Genomic DNA, 16,661 nt, shown 5'->3' on the forward strand with positions numbered 1-16,661 from the left:
ACACCCAGATATTGCATAGTAATTTGTTAAAATTATTTTTCAGTAACACATTGCTGAAAACAAAGACTGAATAGTTATCTTAGGAGTAGAGATAAAGCATGGAATTCTTTTTATCATCGCTGTGTCACTAATGATTATACTTTATTAATGAACTAAGGAAATACAATTAGAGCATTCCCCTCCACTTTAAGGGCAAAGAAGCATTCTCTCGTTTTATTGAGACACCTCGTTAAAACGCTGTTCCTCCCTCTAGGGACAGTCCTTTCTAGCTGTGAATCTTCTCTTTAGTGACATGCTCTCTGCAGGCAAAGGTACTCTCTGTGCCCAGAAAATAATACCATATGTTATTTGCAGAAGACCAGGGAGTTAGGAGCCTCTGTGCTCACCAGTGTACTCACCCGTGCCTGGTTTGTTGACCCCATTAATTTTTACAGAGACAGATTCAACAGAAAGCCAAGTTGGCTGCTCCAGCTTGGCCAAGCAGCCTGGTGAAGCACATTGCCATCACTGCTGGGATCCAGACCTGTCTGTGGTCTGGGCAGCTTTTTTTTCATGGTGAAGATCTGTACAGGTAATAACTACGGGTCCACGTCTGCGCTTTTCTCTTGTTTCCCTGGGAAGAGGAGAAGCTTGTAATGGTGACAATCGCTCCCAAAGCCCACGTGGGTTCCCCTGTGCTGTTTAGTACATTTATTGCAGTTACTTTCTTGCCAGAAGCTCAGAGACAGAATTTCAGTGACTTGCACCCTACAAGTCAGTAGTGAGGCAGAAGGAGGTACCTGTCAGCATCTTACCTGCAACGGGCCTGGTTCAGCTCTGCCAGTCCTCCCATAGGCAGCCTTGTAGGCTTCTCCAGCATCTCAGCTAATACCACCTCTGTCTGCAGAGACAGAACCTTCCACTTCTGCCTTGACGTGATGTTCTCATCAGAAGGTCCAGCGATGTCACCAAGCTGTGCTGCAGGATGCACTTGGGGGCATTAGCCCAAAATCCCTGAGGAGCTGCCCAGATTTGCCTGTTGTCTTTTTAGTTTGTTTTGATTTTGTTTTCTTTTGTGATCACCAAAATAACTAAGTGGATTGCTGGATGTTCAGCTCCTCCAAGATTTTCATCATATGAAATGAAATGGAATAAAATAAAGCATATAAAAGAAGTGGAATTCATCAGAGACTATCATAATGACCTGGAAGAATAGACATAAAAAAGTGAGCCTTGTTTAATGATTGTTTACAGCGACAGCCCAGATTTTAATCAATTGATATATAAGCCCATTACTTGAAAGATGTGATGGGCCCTTGGGAGAGCGTTCAGTATTTCTTCCTTTCTCAGGGGGCCTGCAGGATATTGGCTGACATCTTGGAAGCACTCCTTTCTCACAGATGCTTTTAAAGCTGCTTTCCTGACTGCAGAAGTCACAGGCGGAGCCTTACACATGTATTTTGTGTATGCTCTTGGGTACAGTTTCGTCCTGTGACCCTCTAGGAGACCTCACTGACCTTCTCACAGCTTCTGGAGCCCGAGAAAAGCTCAGTCAGCCTTTATATTGCTAAGCTTTCTTCAGTGCTACACTTAGGAACACAGAAACCAAATAGATTTATCGATATAACTATAATCAGAAGTCATAGCCAGGATGATAAAATGGTCAAATGATCAAATTACTTAAAATTAGAGATGTACTGAAGTGTCTCAGAGACTGGGAAGGTGCAGGCAGGGAGCTGGCCTGCCGGTCAGCCCCACAGCAGAGGAGTGTGTTTCCAGCTCCACACAGGCAGAGGGACTGGGGGAGACCCCAGAACCAGTGCAGCCAACAACAAAAAAGAGATGAGGCCATTCTGATTTTGTCACTTGTGAAAGAAAGAGAAGGTAACAAGGCAGAGCTTGAACATGGCCAGGTTGCAGGTTGGGCGTGAGCAGGGAAGCACTGGCTGCTAGCTAGGAGCAGGATGGGATTTCTGGACGCGACGAGTGTTGGGGCCAGGCTCACTTTGGGGTAGGAGATTCCTGTGTCCCACAGGATCTGAAGTCTTGAACACCATTAGGACTCTCACCCTTGGGTCCAAGTTGTCACAGTTTGGTTCTGTGTGTTTAATAGGAGACAGTCCCACTTCTCCATTTTATAATGCTTCAAGAAGTGAAGATACCTTTACGTATGTCTATAGGATTTAATTGTATCACATACGTTAAGTGCCATTCATTTTGTATTTATTACACCACCAGTGCATCCTGCTTAAGGATGATGAATGCTCTGTGGCCACGTGTGCCTGGGCATGCATGCTTAGAGTAAATGCTCCACTTTTTCCTCTGTAATTTACTCCTCTGGACTTTGGGGGCAGGGTTGAAATGGCAGACTGCTTGTTCCTCTGGTCTGGAAAAAAGTGTTTGAATATACTGTCATTTTCCCTGATAAGAGAGCACTATAAATTAAACAGAGTCAGCAACTCTAGTACATTAATCTTCCTGATGCAGTCCTACCTTTAGCATTTCCTGATGTATATGTGATGTTGACTTAATTGTGCAGCCTTAAAGTAGGATTTGAGCATATAAGTGCAAAAGCAGTAAGAAAGTGCAGATGCAAGCTAGAAACTGTCCACTGAAAACTGTGCAGGGGGTGGATGATGCACAGATCCTTGCAGCAAGGAGATCTGGGTGACAGGTTTACTGTAGTGGGTTTTTACTGTCCGTCTATTCAACCCTGAAAATGAGGCTCCATGGAGGAGATCTTGTAAGACTTGAGCATCTAGTGTGATCCTGAGGTTGTCCCTTTCTCCTCTCCTCGCACACGAGCAATCTGACATGAGCACAAGTAGCATGTGTTCATGGTGCTTACATGGTGCATCCTCTTAATGCAGCATGTGGCCACGGAGATTTTGCTTGGAAAGAACGTCTGGTCTCGCAGTTAAGATTTTAGAACAGAGTTGAGAAAAATCTTGATTTTATTCTCACTTTTACTAAAGGAGGTCAGAAAAGTCATTTTGGAACTTTGTTTTTGGAAGATATCAAAAGATGCAAATACATGCCTAATGGGCTCTGAAATGGTCTTTGAAATCAGTGGGAGATAGGTCTCTGAGATTTCAGAAATCCCACACAAAGTGTTTGCATGCATCTTTAAGCATCTAAACACCTTTAAAAATATGTGCCTAACTCTGAGTACAGGTTCCTATATCCCCTAGACGTTTTTAAAATTGCATCCAAAGTTGCTTAGATTTCCCCTAAAGAGCACCCTTTTGTTTTAATTTTCTCATTGACTTAATTTTCTCTTGACTTGAGACATAATATATATTAACCTACACTCATTTTTTGTAGCAAAATGTGGAGAAGTGAAGCTGTTTCTGAGCTGTTTTATTACAAAAAAAGGAGCATATGGCTGATTGTGTCCCATCTGAAATGCAAATGGTGGAGCTACGTGGAAAGAATTACTATTACTTGAGCAGTAAATGTTTCCTAATGAAGTGAATTTGACTAAGGTGGGAAGCTGGAAACGACTGTGGGAAAAAATGACGACAGTTAATATTTCAGTGGAGCAGAACGTTCTTATTCCGCTGATAAGGAGGTTGTTAGGAAATGGACTGGATTTTTTTCTTATATTCTGTATGTTCATCAGTGTGGGGAAATTGTTACACAGAGAGCCAGACTCTTTTCTTCCACTCGTTATGAAATTATATAATTTAATTTATAACCAGAGCTTTTCACCTTTGGCTTCCTTTTGAGCTGAAGTTTTCTGTATTTTGTAAACATTTTGGGAAAACAGATCTACGCAATGTAAAGAAGGTCTAAAAGAAGACAAGCATTGGTTCCTCTGATCTTCATCACTCTGGGCACATTTGCAGGGGGCCAGAGGCCAAAGGGGGCGATGGAGAAATCTGACCCACGGTGTCTCATTTCCTACACTTTCTCTTTCCACCAAAGTTTCTCTCTTGCATATATCCCTCTGCACTTCCAGTGGCTGAAGGTGTCCAAATGTCTGCTGTGAACGGGAGGTGAACCGACTCTTAAACACTTCCTTAAATCAAGCAGTAAGACTAGAGACTGACATTTCCTTTACTTAACTTTCCAAAAGGAGAGCTGTGGAGTCAGCGCTGTGAGGTTCAGCACAACCAGTGGGCTGGAGATAGAGCATCAGTCACATTACTTTGCCTTAAATGTCAGAAGGAGCCAGGAAGAGTTTAGATAGCAGCATGTGCACGATTACATGCTCAGAAGAGCTGAAGCAGCTGCCAGGTTAGACCTCTGGTTTGTCCCCGAACAGGATCGCTTCGATGTTAGCGTAAGCACTGCTGAGGCTGAGCTGTCTGTTGCATGTCACAGTCAGGGGATGGAAGATTAGCATGCCTTTCCCTTGCTGGTGCCCAAGGGTGTCTGACATCACTAATGATCATGAAATAGGAGAAACCTAAAGAAAAAAAGGCTGCAGCCTGCTGTTGCTGAAAGTAATTTGGCTTCTCCATTTTCTGAGCAATGGTGAGACTTGCTGGGGTCAGGACATGTGCACGAAGTGTGTTAGTTCAGATCCAGACCAAATCACATTGAGAGAGCGCATTGCCAGGTCGGGAGTGGGCACTGACCTTCCTGGGTGACACCTGGGTAAGGCTTTTTGGTTGCTGAGATATTAAAATGCTTCAGAAAGTGCTTGTGCACAAAGTCTCTCCTAAAAACAACATTCCCCTGGTTTTAATACTAGTAAGCCCACTGCATCCAAGAGCCGGGGGAGATCCCACCACCCCTAGGCATGGAGCAGGGTACACTCACATCACTAGTGTCAGTCTCAGTCTTGGCAGGTGGTTTTATCCCAGTAGGGTGAGATGAAGCTTCAGCATCAAATCTTTATTATGATCAGAATGCTTATAGGGGCAGTAATTATTAAGAGAATTAAATAATAAATAAATATAAAACCACACTTAGGCAATGTTACATACGATGGGCAGCACCTCAACAGAGATGAATTTTGTGGCTTCTTTAATTGCAAGAGGGTGCAGCAGCTTGAATTACCTGCATATCTGCTTGAGTGTTCTTTCATTTACAGGAAATTACAAGTGGTAATGCTGTGGCTTAGTTTTCCATGTATAAGACTCCTTTTTTATCTTTCCTTTTCTTTTCTGTGTCTCTTCCCTCTCCCAGCATTTCGTTTCCATGCAGAAATACAAATGACCTCTTGACAGAACTTTCCATGTTCATTCTGTTGATTTGCATTGTGCAGTCAGGAAAATACACTTATTTCTGAGATGTATTTATGATGTCATGAAAAAACTTTCTCATATTAGCCTCTTCTTCTTTCTCTTCCTTTATCTTTTCAGGTGTGTGTGCAACATTGACTGTTCTCAAACCAACTTCAATCCTCTTTGTGCTTCCGATGGGAAATCTTATGATAATGCATGTCAAATCAAAGAGGCATCATGCCAGAAACAGGAGAAAATTGAAGTCATGTCTTTGGGTCGATGTCAAGGTAACTCTCATAACAAAACTCATTTCAAAGAATGTTTTCAATTTTTTTTAGGGGAAAAAAAAGAACTGGGGCTGACTTCTTATTTGGCACTTCTTACATTTCCATTAGATTCTTGCAATTTATATTGTAGAGCGCAGGCTGCGGGAGGGGGCAGAGCCCTCCACAGTGTGGGTGCCAAGCGAGGCGTGAGGAGTGGTGCGCATAACCCTTCCCACACCCTGTCTATAGCGTCAGGGGACTGTCAAGCCCTGCACTGGTTTCAAAACCAGGCACCAGCATTTTGCCCAGAGCAGCTTGCCCAGAGCTCTGCTCTCTGGGTAGCAGTTGGAGCAGGACAGCAGGAGAGCCCCTCAGATACATTTTGACATCCAGGATGGATCCTCTGCTGCTCCCTTAACTGGAGGGAGCAGCATGAAGCAATCTCAGGAGGCCAAAGGCGTGCTCCCAGATGTGGTGCTGGTTTTTCATGTGACCTGCAGCGTGCCCTCAAGATGCCAAAGGTGCCTAGAAGGGAATTTTGCCGATAGCTGCTCAAGACTCGCAGTGTTTCTCCATGAATACCTTGCTTCTCTGTGCTCAGCTCATGGGCTACTATATCACCTGTGTAGCCCTTGAGCTGACTTTAAAAATTCTACTTTGTTCTAAAATAAAAATGAAGAAAATTTGCCTTTAAATAGCTTCTGTAAATAAAGTGTCTACTGAGGCTCAGACTCTTAATAGCTTTTTTCCCCTTAGCTTCTGACCTATAAATCCTCAGTACATTTACTTGCAATGCCGTACTGTACAGGTGTATTAAACACATTCTCGTTTATTCCTATCTCTTTAAAGTTAACCACTCTACATGTCAGTTCACTTCAGGGTACATATTAAAACTCCCCAATTACTTCAAATAGAGCAGAAATGACAACTCCTGCTTTATGCTGATATATTTATCCCAGCTGCAATCTGTTATCACATATTGTTAGAAGAAAAAAAGTGTTTTCTTAATGGAAGATGTTTCATGTTTCATTCCAAAAAGCCCAATCCTGCTGTTTTCACCTGACAGGCCCAGGGGAGCCTTGCAGCCAGCAGCGATGCTGTGCATGCAAGCGAAGCTACGTTTGCCTGGGCACCAGCAGGTAGGGCATAGTCTATATCAAGTACAGGCTCCCCATGCAATTCAACATCTTTCTTTTCACGCAGATAATACTACAACAACTACAAAATCAGAAGATGGGCATTATGCGAGAACAGATTATGCAGGTACGGTTCCTATTCTGTGAGAATCACAATTTGCAGGAGCTATGTGAGTCACTTTTCTCCTCCGTTTGCTAAGGTGAGGTGTCCTCATCTTCTAGTATAGTTTTCTTGGTTTACTTTAAGGAAACACTGTCTTTGCATTGCTCTGTCTTTTGCTGGAAGCTCTATTTCTTTTTAACAAATGGGCTTCTTTAATTTTTTTCAATGTACAGATATTCTGGCCATAAAACACCCGTTCTGTCAGTGGAAATAAATGTTGTAAACTATTTGCCAGAATTATCAGACATTATTGAAAATTACTGAAACAGTGCACTAGATTATGCATATTTTTGTCATAATACACAGGTTTAAGAAAGTGAAAATCCAGAGTGTAGCACAGCTGTGACACCATGAGTTGTTGCCATAATAGATTATATTTCCTGTCTGTGTTTGACGATAAAGTTAATAAGGTTCTTAAAAGGTTTGGGGTTTCTTTTTTTTTTTTTAAGTGATAAATTGTTTTAATTTATTTAGAAGCTACAGTAAAATATAATGGCTGAATAACCTTATATGGCATTTGAAATTAAAAACATGTAAATACTAGGGAGGTTTGGGAGACATTTTTTACACCCTTTGCCTGGGAGGATTGATTTAGAAATTGAATGTGTGTGTGTGCGCACATGTGCATGGAGATATTCACAGCCTGCACTGAGAATTCAGGCCTGTGAGAAGGTATTGTGAAAATGGGTCGGGTGATGCATTCGTTGCTTAAGTTTGTGATATTTTTGTGTTTCGAAAGTAGGTATTTAGAGAGCGTAGGTGCAGAACGCTGGGTTTACCTGAGCAGCTTGCTGCGTGGCTTAGGTGAAATCCAGCTGATGGTTTCAAAGGTCTTAACATTTCTTACTGGGAGAGTCCCTTGGCATGACTTGGTTTGGCTGGTCATCTCTTGTGAGGCCCCTTTGTGCATGATGTCCCAGCGTTAGTAGGGTACCCCTCAGTTAGAAATGATTGTTCTGTTCCTACTTAAAAATGGTGCATGATGATTGAAACAGAGCTATGAATAAATTATGGCTTGGTGAGGCAGAGGAGTATGAGGTGTCGGAGGTGGCTGCAGCAGGAAGCTGCAAGGGTAGAAATTTCTGTGGAAAGTGAATGCTGGGATCAATTTCAAAAAGATCAAAGATGAGCCATGGTTCCGATATTTCCTACTGCCAACAAACTCTTCAACAGATGACAAGAGTGTCATACAAAGAGAGAAAAGTCTTCAGTTTCTTTTCCCCAAACCCTTGATTACTCTCAGCTTTTTTCTGTGAGGCAGCCGTCAAGTTTTCTTAAAAGACTGGAAGGGCTGAGGTTATATCCTGTGGTGGGCAGGAGACAGAGCCAAGTAGGACAAAATGATTTCTTTTAATTTAGAAATGAAGGTAAGTAATACAGTTGTGTTAAACCCTTCACCTTCCTTGCTGGAGAACTGGGGAGAGCACTGGCATCCCCAAGTCAAGATGAAGGCCTGCAGCCCCTTTTTAAGTGTCATGCAACCTGTCCTACTCTGCTAGTGTCTGGTGGTTTAGTTTCAGGATGGCAGTGACCCACATCACCTAGAGAGGAGACAACACATTTAAGCATGAAGCAACTGAGTTGTAACAAAAAGGGGGGAAAGGCAGCTTGAGGATTAGGAAGGAGGAGGAGATCACAGTGATGGCAAGAGACAGCCAAGTCATGGGTCATGGAGGAAGAGGAGCATAGAAGGCACCTTCAGCTCAAGTGGGCAGGAGGAACAAAACAGCTCTTGCTTAGGAGGGAGTTGATATTTCAGCCCACACTTGAAAGGAGAGATGATGGGTAGAAGAAAATTGATTGCAGCAAAGTATTGTCAGGGATTGGGAGTCAAGCAGGGAACACAGAAGGAAACTGGGTTACTGGGCAGGGAAGAGGGCAGAGCTGCAGCACGGGGGAGCAGGTCTGTAGTGATGTTGTTCTCTGAGAGCTGAGAGGTTGGAAGGAGTGCGGGAACAGATGGTCCAGTGAGAAGTGGTGGGGAGACAGGGCACCTCACTCCCCTAGAACTGCAGGAGAGATGGAGACATCCAGAATCAGCAGTGAGGTCCAGTAGGTACCTATTTGGCACAGAAAGGCACCATGATTGCACCTCAGCAAGTAGCTCCTCAAGGCTCCTGGCATGGGTCAGGCCCCAGTGGGCTTCCTGAGGGCAGCAGCTGTCCCCTCTGGGTGGGTCTCATCAGGCACCATCCATAGATTTACCATGAACCACAGTTACTTGCACCAGCTGATGATGTGTTTTCTTTTTGTGCACCTAACTCATATTCTTGCTTAAATTTTTAATTTTTACATACAGTGACAGCATGTAGCATAAAAGTTGCAAGTTCATGCAGGGCAATCCACGTGCCTCCAGCATCCCCAAATGTTTGTGGCATAACCCAGGCAGGAGACCCTAGGGGAAAGGGACCAAGGGGCCACTGTACCAAAAAGCTGTAACAACTCCAGCCTTTTGGAAATAGTGTGTCAAAAGGAAGACAGCAGTATAAAACTGAGGCTCAGTAGACATTCAGGCTTCAACATTTGTCAGACAGGAAGCTCCATGCCGTCCTTATGTTCTTTCAAGTGCAGAAACGTTTGATTCTGGTTATTACAGGAACGTGGTATGTGCTATTTTTTTCCTACCTTCATATCTCCTCAGAAGGGAAATGCTGCCCTGACCACAGGGAGCTTTGTGTGGAGAAGCAGCAGTTCCTCAGCCATTGTGCCTCTGAAGCAAAATCCCTGAGCCTGTGCCTTTCCGGAGAATACCTTTGTTCTCTACCATTTAATGACACTAAAAATCACCCAGATCATGAGCACTACATGTTTTTAAAAACACTGACTCATATGGACTGAGTTTCCCAGGGGAGAAAATAGCAGTGGGCATAATTGATGTTGTCAGTTATGCTAACACAGCAGCGCCAAATGCTCCGTGCAGAACCTGTGGTAGCTGAGTGGTGAAGGTTTTTCCATAAACACCTCCACATGCTCAACATGGGGTCCCAGGAAGGCAGCAGCTTTGCAAACAACCACAAGTCCCAACACCCAGCTGATTTTTTTCGTATGGAACTATTTAAACTGTATGTTCAATCAGTGTCTTTGCTCCCTCCCATTCTTTCAAGCCCATTGATCCTTGCAGATAACACACAGATCTTTCAGTTTGCAAAACCAAGAGTACTCCTTCCTTTGGAGCATAAATCTTTGCATTAAGTTTACATCACCTTGGTTTTTTTAAGGGCTCTTACTTCACACAAGCAAGATTTACTCTAGTGTTGGAAATGCTTCACTGCTGTCAAACACACCCAAAAAGCAGTGTCCCCTTTTTCAGCAAAGTAAACATGGGGAGCGTGAGCCATAGATGGCCCTTCTCTGACGGTGTCCAACCTCTCCAGGTTCACCAGTCTACTCTTGCCATGGCTGCGTCTACCCTACGTGTCAGCACAGCCTGTATGCGTCTGTGTTTGTGTCTCTCTGTGCAATTCTGGCCTCTCATTTTTCTGAAATCCCCAAGTATTTGTCAGACTTGGGAGGGATTTTCACTCTTTTCAACAAATGGCAGATTGTTGACGTTGATCAAGTTTGCGAAAAAAGATTTGGCTTTAGTCAGTAAATGAATGGGTGGTATTTTTCCCTCAAATCCAATAAAAATACGCTTTATCTCACAATTTCCATAAAAGAGCATTTTGAAACATTTTAAGTGTAATGTATGTTTTGGAATGTAGTGTCTGAGATTAAAATCCTGTGATTGATGTTTTCTTGGATTTCCCCATTATATGTGTAAAGAAGTTGGCTGTTTCGGTGGCATTTTTGCATTTGGAGTCTAGGCAATCAAGGAGTTTTCATCTTGTTTATTCATTTGCCGATTTATTTTGATTCTTCAATATTTATATTCGCTTCTTAAGATCTGGATATTAACAATTATCCTCCTAACTGATTTTATCCTTCCTCATTATCAAATTACAGAGATTTTTTTCAAGTCATTTTGAGCACTTTAAAGAATAAGTCAGTATGGATGAGCCATATTTCAGTGTTATATATTCATGAAAATTGTCAGCAAAGACGCTGACAAATTTGATAGACCTACTCAATAATATCATCTTTCAGGCCAGACAAACCTCCCTATATAAGCATTGATTAGATCAAGTCTCAGCAGCTGAACACCAGCAGCGCAGCAAAGCTGATGGAAAGGGGAAGAAGGCATTTTCAGCCCCTATAGTCTCCTTTGGTGAAAAGTGCGCATCCAGAAATAGTCCGTTTGAGCCGTATTTTTGTGTTCCTCAATGGCATAAACCCACCCCTGGCAGCAGCCTGGGGTGCTGCCTCCTGTGGTCTCGGCTGGTCCGGGGACTCTCTTGCAGGCAGTGCCGTGGCCGCTCATGCTGTTGCTGTGCCCGGGCAACGCTAACGAGCACAAAATGCTGCGCGTCTGCTCATGGCTGTTCTGTTCCCTGCTTTCCCCTCTGGTTTCCCATGGGATTTCAAATCTGTGTGACAGTCTTGGATCTTTTTCAGACCGCTTTCTGGCACTGGGGCCTTCCTGGCACTACCGGAGGTGCTCGGGCGAGTAATCCAACAGATGGCTGTGTTGCCCAAGCAAACTAAACACTCCACCAAAAAGGGCAAAATCCATCTGTGTCAGCGCATCATCTTCCCTTGGCTGGGCCAGGGCTGTGGGATGAAGCCCTGGGACCCACCGCAGATTCCCCACTCCAAGAATAAAGAAGAGTCTTGGACTCTTCAAAGAGTCTTGTCAAATGTCCAAGAGTCTTGGACTCCAAAATTAATACAACGTAATATTTGTGTGAAAAAATAAAACTATCCTAAAACTTTACCAAAATCTGCCACTCTGCATCGTTAACTTCTAATCCCTTTGAACGGGAGAACAAGCTGTGCCTATCTTAGAACATGTGGAGAACTGGCAGTGGTGCACTGACCCAGGACATGTGCAAAGCACTGGGGTGTGATGCATCCCTTTCTTCTCACGTTTGATCCAGAGCCTGCTGCATTCCGTCACAGTCATCTTCATTGTCTGTAATAGGCCTGGAGAGGGGCCAGGAATCAGGACAGCAGCACTGGATTTCTGTAGAGAGTGACTATTTCCCTGCCCAGGAATAAAATATGAGAACTTCAGACTAGATTCCTTCTCCAGATTATAACATTTTCAAAGTAGGTTAAGTTTTGAGTGTAAACCACTTGACATTGTCCCTTTAAATTAAATGTTGTATCTACTACCCTGTCAGCCATTTCCTAAACTGATGTAGAAAAATAAAGCCCCAGAGCTTAACTATGGGATATAAACTATCATGCAGTTTTACTCTGCCTTTGTCAGCCAGGCTTTCCTTTCTTCTTAATGGAATTAGCAAGTGAGACATAGAGCTGAGCATCGTGCATCCATCACAGCCAGAGAGAAACTATTTCTCATCTGTAGCTTTGTAAAAACGCTGGGGAAATTGCATCCTTACATATGCAGATTTGCTTGGCTTTCGATTCCGCAGACTCCAAGGCAGAGGTTGTCACACTAAGCAAATAGATTATTTAGGAAGAATTCCTGCTTTTCCATCAAAACAAAAAAAAAAAATCACATTTTCATATTTTGACAGCTGTGTGGCAGCGTGAATGATGTCTAGCTACTGCCTCCGCCTGCGCTCGCACACATAGACACGCACACTCCCGGCACTGGGGAGTACAAGGACAATACAACTGATACACTTTTTAAAAAAATAAGAAACTTTTAAATGTTGCTGCTATTGTTAGTTCCATTTATAAGTGCAAAGTTCTATGAAAACATACACAAGTTTTACGTACAGTGAAAGTTTGTGAAAGGCAGCAGATGAGATCTTCAAAGCAAAGAAGGAAACCCGTATAGCTTGAATTTTGGGCTGCACAATTTACCTTTTTTTGGCCTATGACTTAAGGAAAGCAATGAGGGCATCTTCCATGAGGAGATGTGGCCATACCATGCCCCCCATGTTTCTGAATGTCCTTTAAGATGTCTGGTTATTCGGAAAGGTCTATATTCTCCAAATAGCTGAAGTCTGGGGCACATAAGCTCAAGAGGATATAAGAACAGAGTCGGTCTCAACTGACAAAATAATTGCCTAATAAAGGCAGGTGGAGAAGGCATTTTTTGCATACCTAATCCAGGGACTCGTGATAGAAAAATTTCCAAAAAGTAGAAGAGAGAAAATGTCTCAGCTCATTGCGTGGAACCTGGAGGTTTCCAAAGTTAAGCTTGAATTTACCACTGCAGAAAGCAGTATAGAGTTTACTCAGGAATAATAACTGTGTGTAGCTTTGCTTAGTTTATGGAGCAGTATAAAACACAGACAAGAAAAGTATTCCTGTTCTGGGGTTCTTCCGAGTGATTTTCAAAGGTGAGCAAGCGATCACCGTATTCTGATAGCACGATGGTCTCTACAACCACTATTCAGCTGCCTTGCAGCTCCTCCACTGTTGTTGATATCCAGAAGAAAAATTTAAAAGTAGAGCTAGCGGCCAGCTGGCAGATTAATAAATCTTATTGTCAGCTACTTCTGAACTAAAGTCTGAGTAGCCAGCAGTGTCAGTCCCAGCTACTGACTTGGCCCCCAAACCTTCACTTGTGGTTTTTTAAATTAAAAATAGCACCTGCATCTTTTTGTAATTTAACTCCTGGTTTTCAAAAGGTGGAGTGCAGAAAGTCCCACTCCAGCATTTTTCTGTGTCATCAGGAGGACCAAATGCTTTATTTCCAAAGTATGAAAAACTGGGACATTAATGTAATTGTCTAGTAGTGGGTGCTGCAGCATAGGTTACCCTAACTGGTTTTCTTCTGTAGAACATTCTCAAATGTACCTTTACATCCTATCAGGCTCCATCTTGATAAAGTCTATGTATAATTTTTTTATTATTATTTTTTATTTTTTTTTCAAAAGGAGGTGGACACAGTGAGGTAGCGGTCCCGTAGGAGTCTCACTAGCAAGTCCCATGCTAGCAAGGATGCTGCAACACTCCGGAGCACCACATGATGTGATTTAGCAGCACTTACCCCTAACAGTCTTTTCCTGAGGAGCCTGCAAAATAAAAACAGGCTTATGTAGATTTTAGAAACAAGCAATAGGGAGAGAGAAATATTGCACATTTAATCTGCCAACCTCAAGAGAATACCTCACTTTTTATGAGAGTTCTCCTTTAACTTGGAATCGCATATGCTAAGCTTGGTAAATGTGCTTTGTTTTTTCAGATTTCTGTTTTTTTGTGGTTTTATAATGAGAGAAATCATGCCTTTTCATTACTTACGATTTCCCAGTGTCATGCTCATAGAACCTGTAATTGTTAGCATTAAAACTTAAATTAGGTCTCAGGTGAACTGCTAGACACCTCTTCACCTAGACTGATGTAGCTCAAGGTAAAAGAGCATTTCCATTTGTGCCTCTAAAGCTTAGCCCTTAATTTAGTCACTAATGAATGTGAATCAAAAGTTGCAGAATTCATTTGTGCTTCCTTCCCATAATAAAAAGACGTGGTAATATTGTGAGTGAACATTATAAAGAAAGCTACTTGATTTGCATAGAACTTTGGTAGCCTGCAAATTCAGTATGTCCAGGCAAAGGGTTTGATTTATAGGAAATAAAGAGGCAAAGCAAGTACCAACCAGTAACACCAATACTTGGCATGGGCAGCCTAAAAAACACAAAGTCCAAGCAGGCTATTTTACTGTCGGCAGCATCCCGGAAGTTTTTAAGTACTAAAAATGAATTCAGGCGTCAAGATTTGGGGTGAGGGTGGAGTTTGTAATGCAGGTATATATTTGTATCTGGGGTTTACATCAGAACTGTGCAAATTTCATAAAGTTCCGAACACTGGCTCCCACTTCTGCTTCCCCCAGACTGTTGTGGGCAAAAACTGGAACACTGAAAGTTCCAGACAAACTTAAGGAAAAACTTCTTTACTTGGAGGGTGATGGAGCACTGGAATAAGCTGCCCAGAGAGATTGTGGAGTCTCCATCTCTGGAGATGTTCAAAACCCGCCTGGACACTTTCCTGTGCAACCTGGTGTGGGGAACCTGCTTTGGCAGGGGGATTGGACTAGATGATCTCCTGAAGTTCCTTCCAACCCCTATGATTCTGCGATTCTGTGTGATTCTGTTGTACTTTACTGGTTGTTTTTTTCCTCTTATAGTATCATGTAAGCAGTCCTCTGTAACATTTTGTTCTGTTAAAGGTTACAGCTAAAAACAGAAATTGTACATGCAATAGAGATGAGCAGACCTGGGTTCATGTAGGCGTTCCTACAGATTCTTCCGTTTGTGTCCCAGTCCATAAACACATCATGTATCATTTACTTATCTTTTGTCTTATTTGGAGCATCTCCCATAGAAATTCATCTTCCTGAGTAAATCTGAGCCTTTCAGTACCCGCTGATCTTTCTGTCCTCTGCTCGGTATCTGTGTTTTGATCAGAAGAATGAATAAGCTCAAAGGAAGGCAGAGCTTGCAGAAAAAAAAAGTCACTTTCCTTCTTGCACATAAAAATGTGATCCTTAAAACTCAACAAAACTTGACTTGTGCCTGATTTCTCAAGTTGTCTTTAACCATATACCTACTTTCTAAACAGGTCCTCTAATAGCAAAGGAAACCAGAAGAAATGAATGCAGGAAGGGACCCTCAGAAAAACACTTCATGGTTTGCATTCATGCTAGTTGTTATAGAATCACAGACTGGTTTGGGTTGGAAGGGACCTTAAAGATCATCTAGTTCCAATCCCCCTGCCATCAGCAGGGACACCTTCCACTAGATCAGGTTGCTCAAAGCCTCATCCAGCCTGGCCTTAAACACTTCCAGGGAGGGGGCATCCACAACTTCCTTGGGCAACCTATGCTCTAGTTAAAGCCACTCCCCGAATTTGTTTTTCCCAACCTTTGTTTTCAGAGGTTTACAGAAATGAAGATCCAACAACATGATCTACAACCTCTATTCAGCTGCCTTGAACATATGGAATATGCACCATAATATTTGGCCCTGCATGCGGACTCCACCATTGTGAAAGAATTTACAGTTATCCAAAAAGGATAATTTTATATCTGACTAAATTATATTGTGGCATCTAGTTAATAGTGTATCTTTGCCATTTCTTAAGTGAGATGTCCCCTACTTGCAGACCTTTCCTTTGAGATATACCAGCATTAAAAAACAGGGCTCTATATTAACTCCATCTAACAGTGCAGGAAGACTCTGGCCACGAACTGGCTGTCCCAGATCTGTTCTTGAATTTACTGCAGACAGCCCCAAACCCATCAGAAGTCACAGGAGGCTTAGGTTCTTCTCCCTTTGGGGTCTAGAAACACTGTGCAGCCAGTTCTTCTGTAGGACCAACGAAAGTGTGTAGGTGCAGTCTGAGACATGGTGTGACGCAGGGTGGTGGCAGGCGTGGCTCTGCTGATACTCCACTGCGATGGCTGGGTTTCACCCTGAGTCCGCTGCGGTGATGTTTAGGTATTGGTCTGCAACTCCAAATACCAGGAAGACAGTAGATACCAACTGTCTTTGGCCTTTTGATATTTTGGTGAAGGCATTTCCCTCTTGATAGCATCTTCTTTCCCTTCTCAACCTGCCTGCCTCCCCTACAAGAAAGGAAAGTAAGAAAAGTATTTGAGACAAGACTCTGTCAGTGTTCCCATGAAACAGACTTGGAAAATTAATCCTGTTGTCTAGATTTGAGGAGGAATTTTGCTCAGTGGGCTCCAGGCGCTTTGATTAGCTCAAGAGTTGTCCTCAAAGGATGCTGTTCAAGATGGTGCACAGCAGCTGTTTGCCATCCACAAAACTAGTCTGAATTAGTTAATGGATATTAAGAAGCACCACAGCGTATCCACAGTGTATTTTTATGCCTAGCAGCTCTATTTTAGGCCTAGTTTCTGTAAATCTGCTGTAAGAAATTACAGAGCCTTCCCAAGGATCTGAGAGATAGAGTTATAATGAGA

General features: G+C 42.8%; 1 protein-coding gene across 1 annotated transcript in view; it reads left to right on the forward strand.

Annotated features, from left to right (window-relative positions):
* The window catches only part of LOC104531465 (tomoregulin-2), a gene marked incomplete at its 5' end in the record, with an annotated part of 54,737 nt that overhangs the window by 14,945 nt on the left and 23,131 nt on the right, over positions 1-16,661 (forward strand). The window contains 2 exons of the mRNA XM_010176349.1: positions 5,292-5,440; positions 6,623-6,682. Coding sequence (XP_010174651.1) covers positions 5,292-5,440; positions 6,623-6,682 — 209 coding nt within the window. The remainder of the gene's footprint in view (positions 1-5,291; positions 5,441-6,622; positions 6,683-16,661) is intronic.

This window comes from Antrostomus carolinensis, unplaced genomic scaffold (assembly GCF_000700745.2).
Source record: "Antrostomus carolinensis isolate BGI_N321 unplaced genomic scaffold, ASM70074v2 scaffold24399, whole genome shotgun sequence".
Lineage (NCBI taxonomy): Eukaryota > Metazoa > Chordata > Aves > Caprimulgiformes > Caprimulgidae > Antrostomus > Antrostomus carolinensis.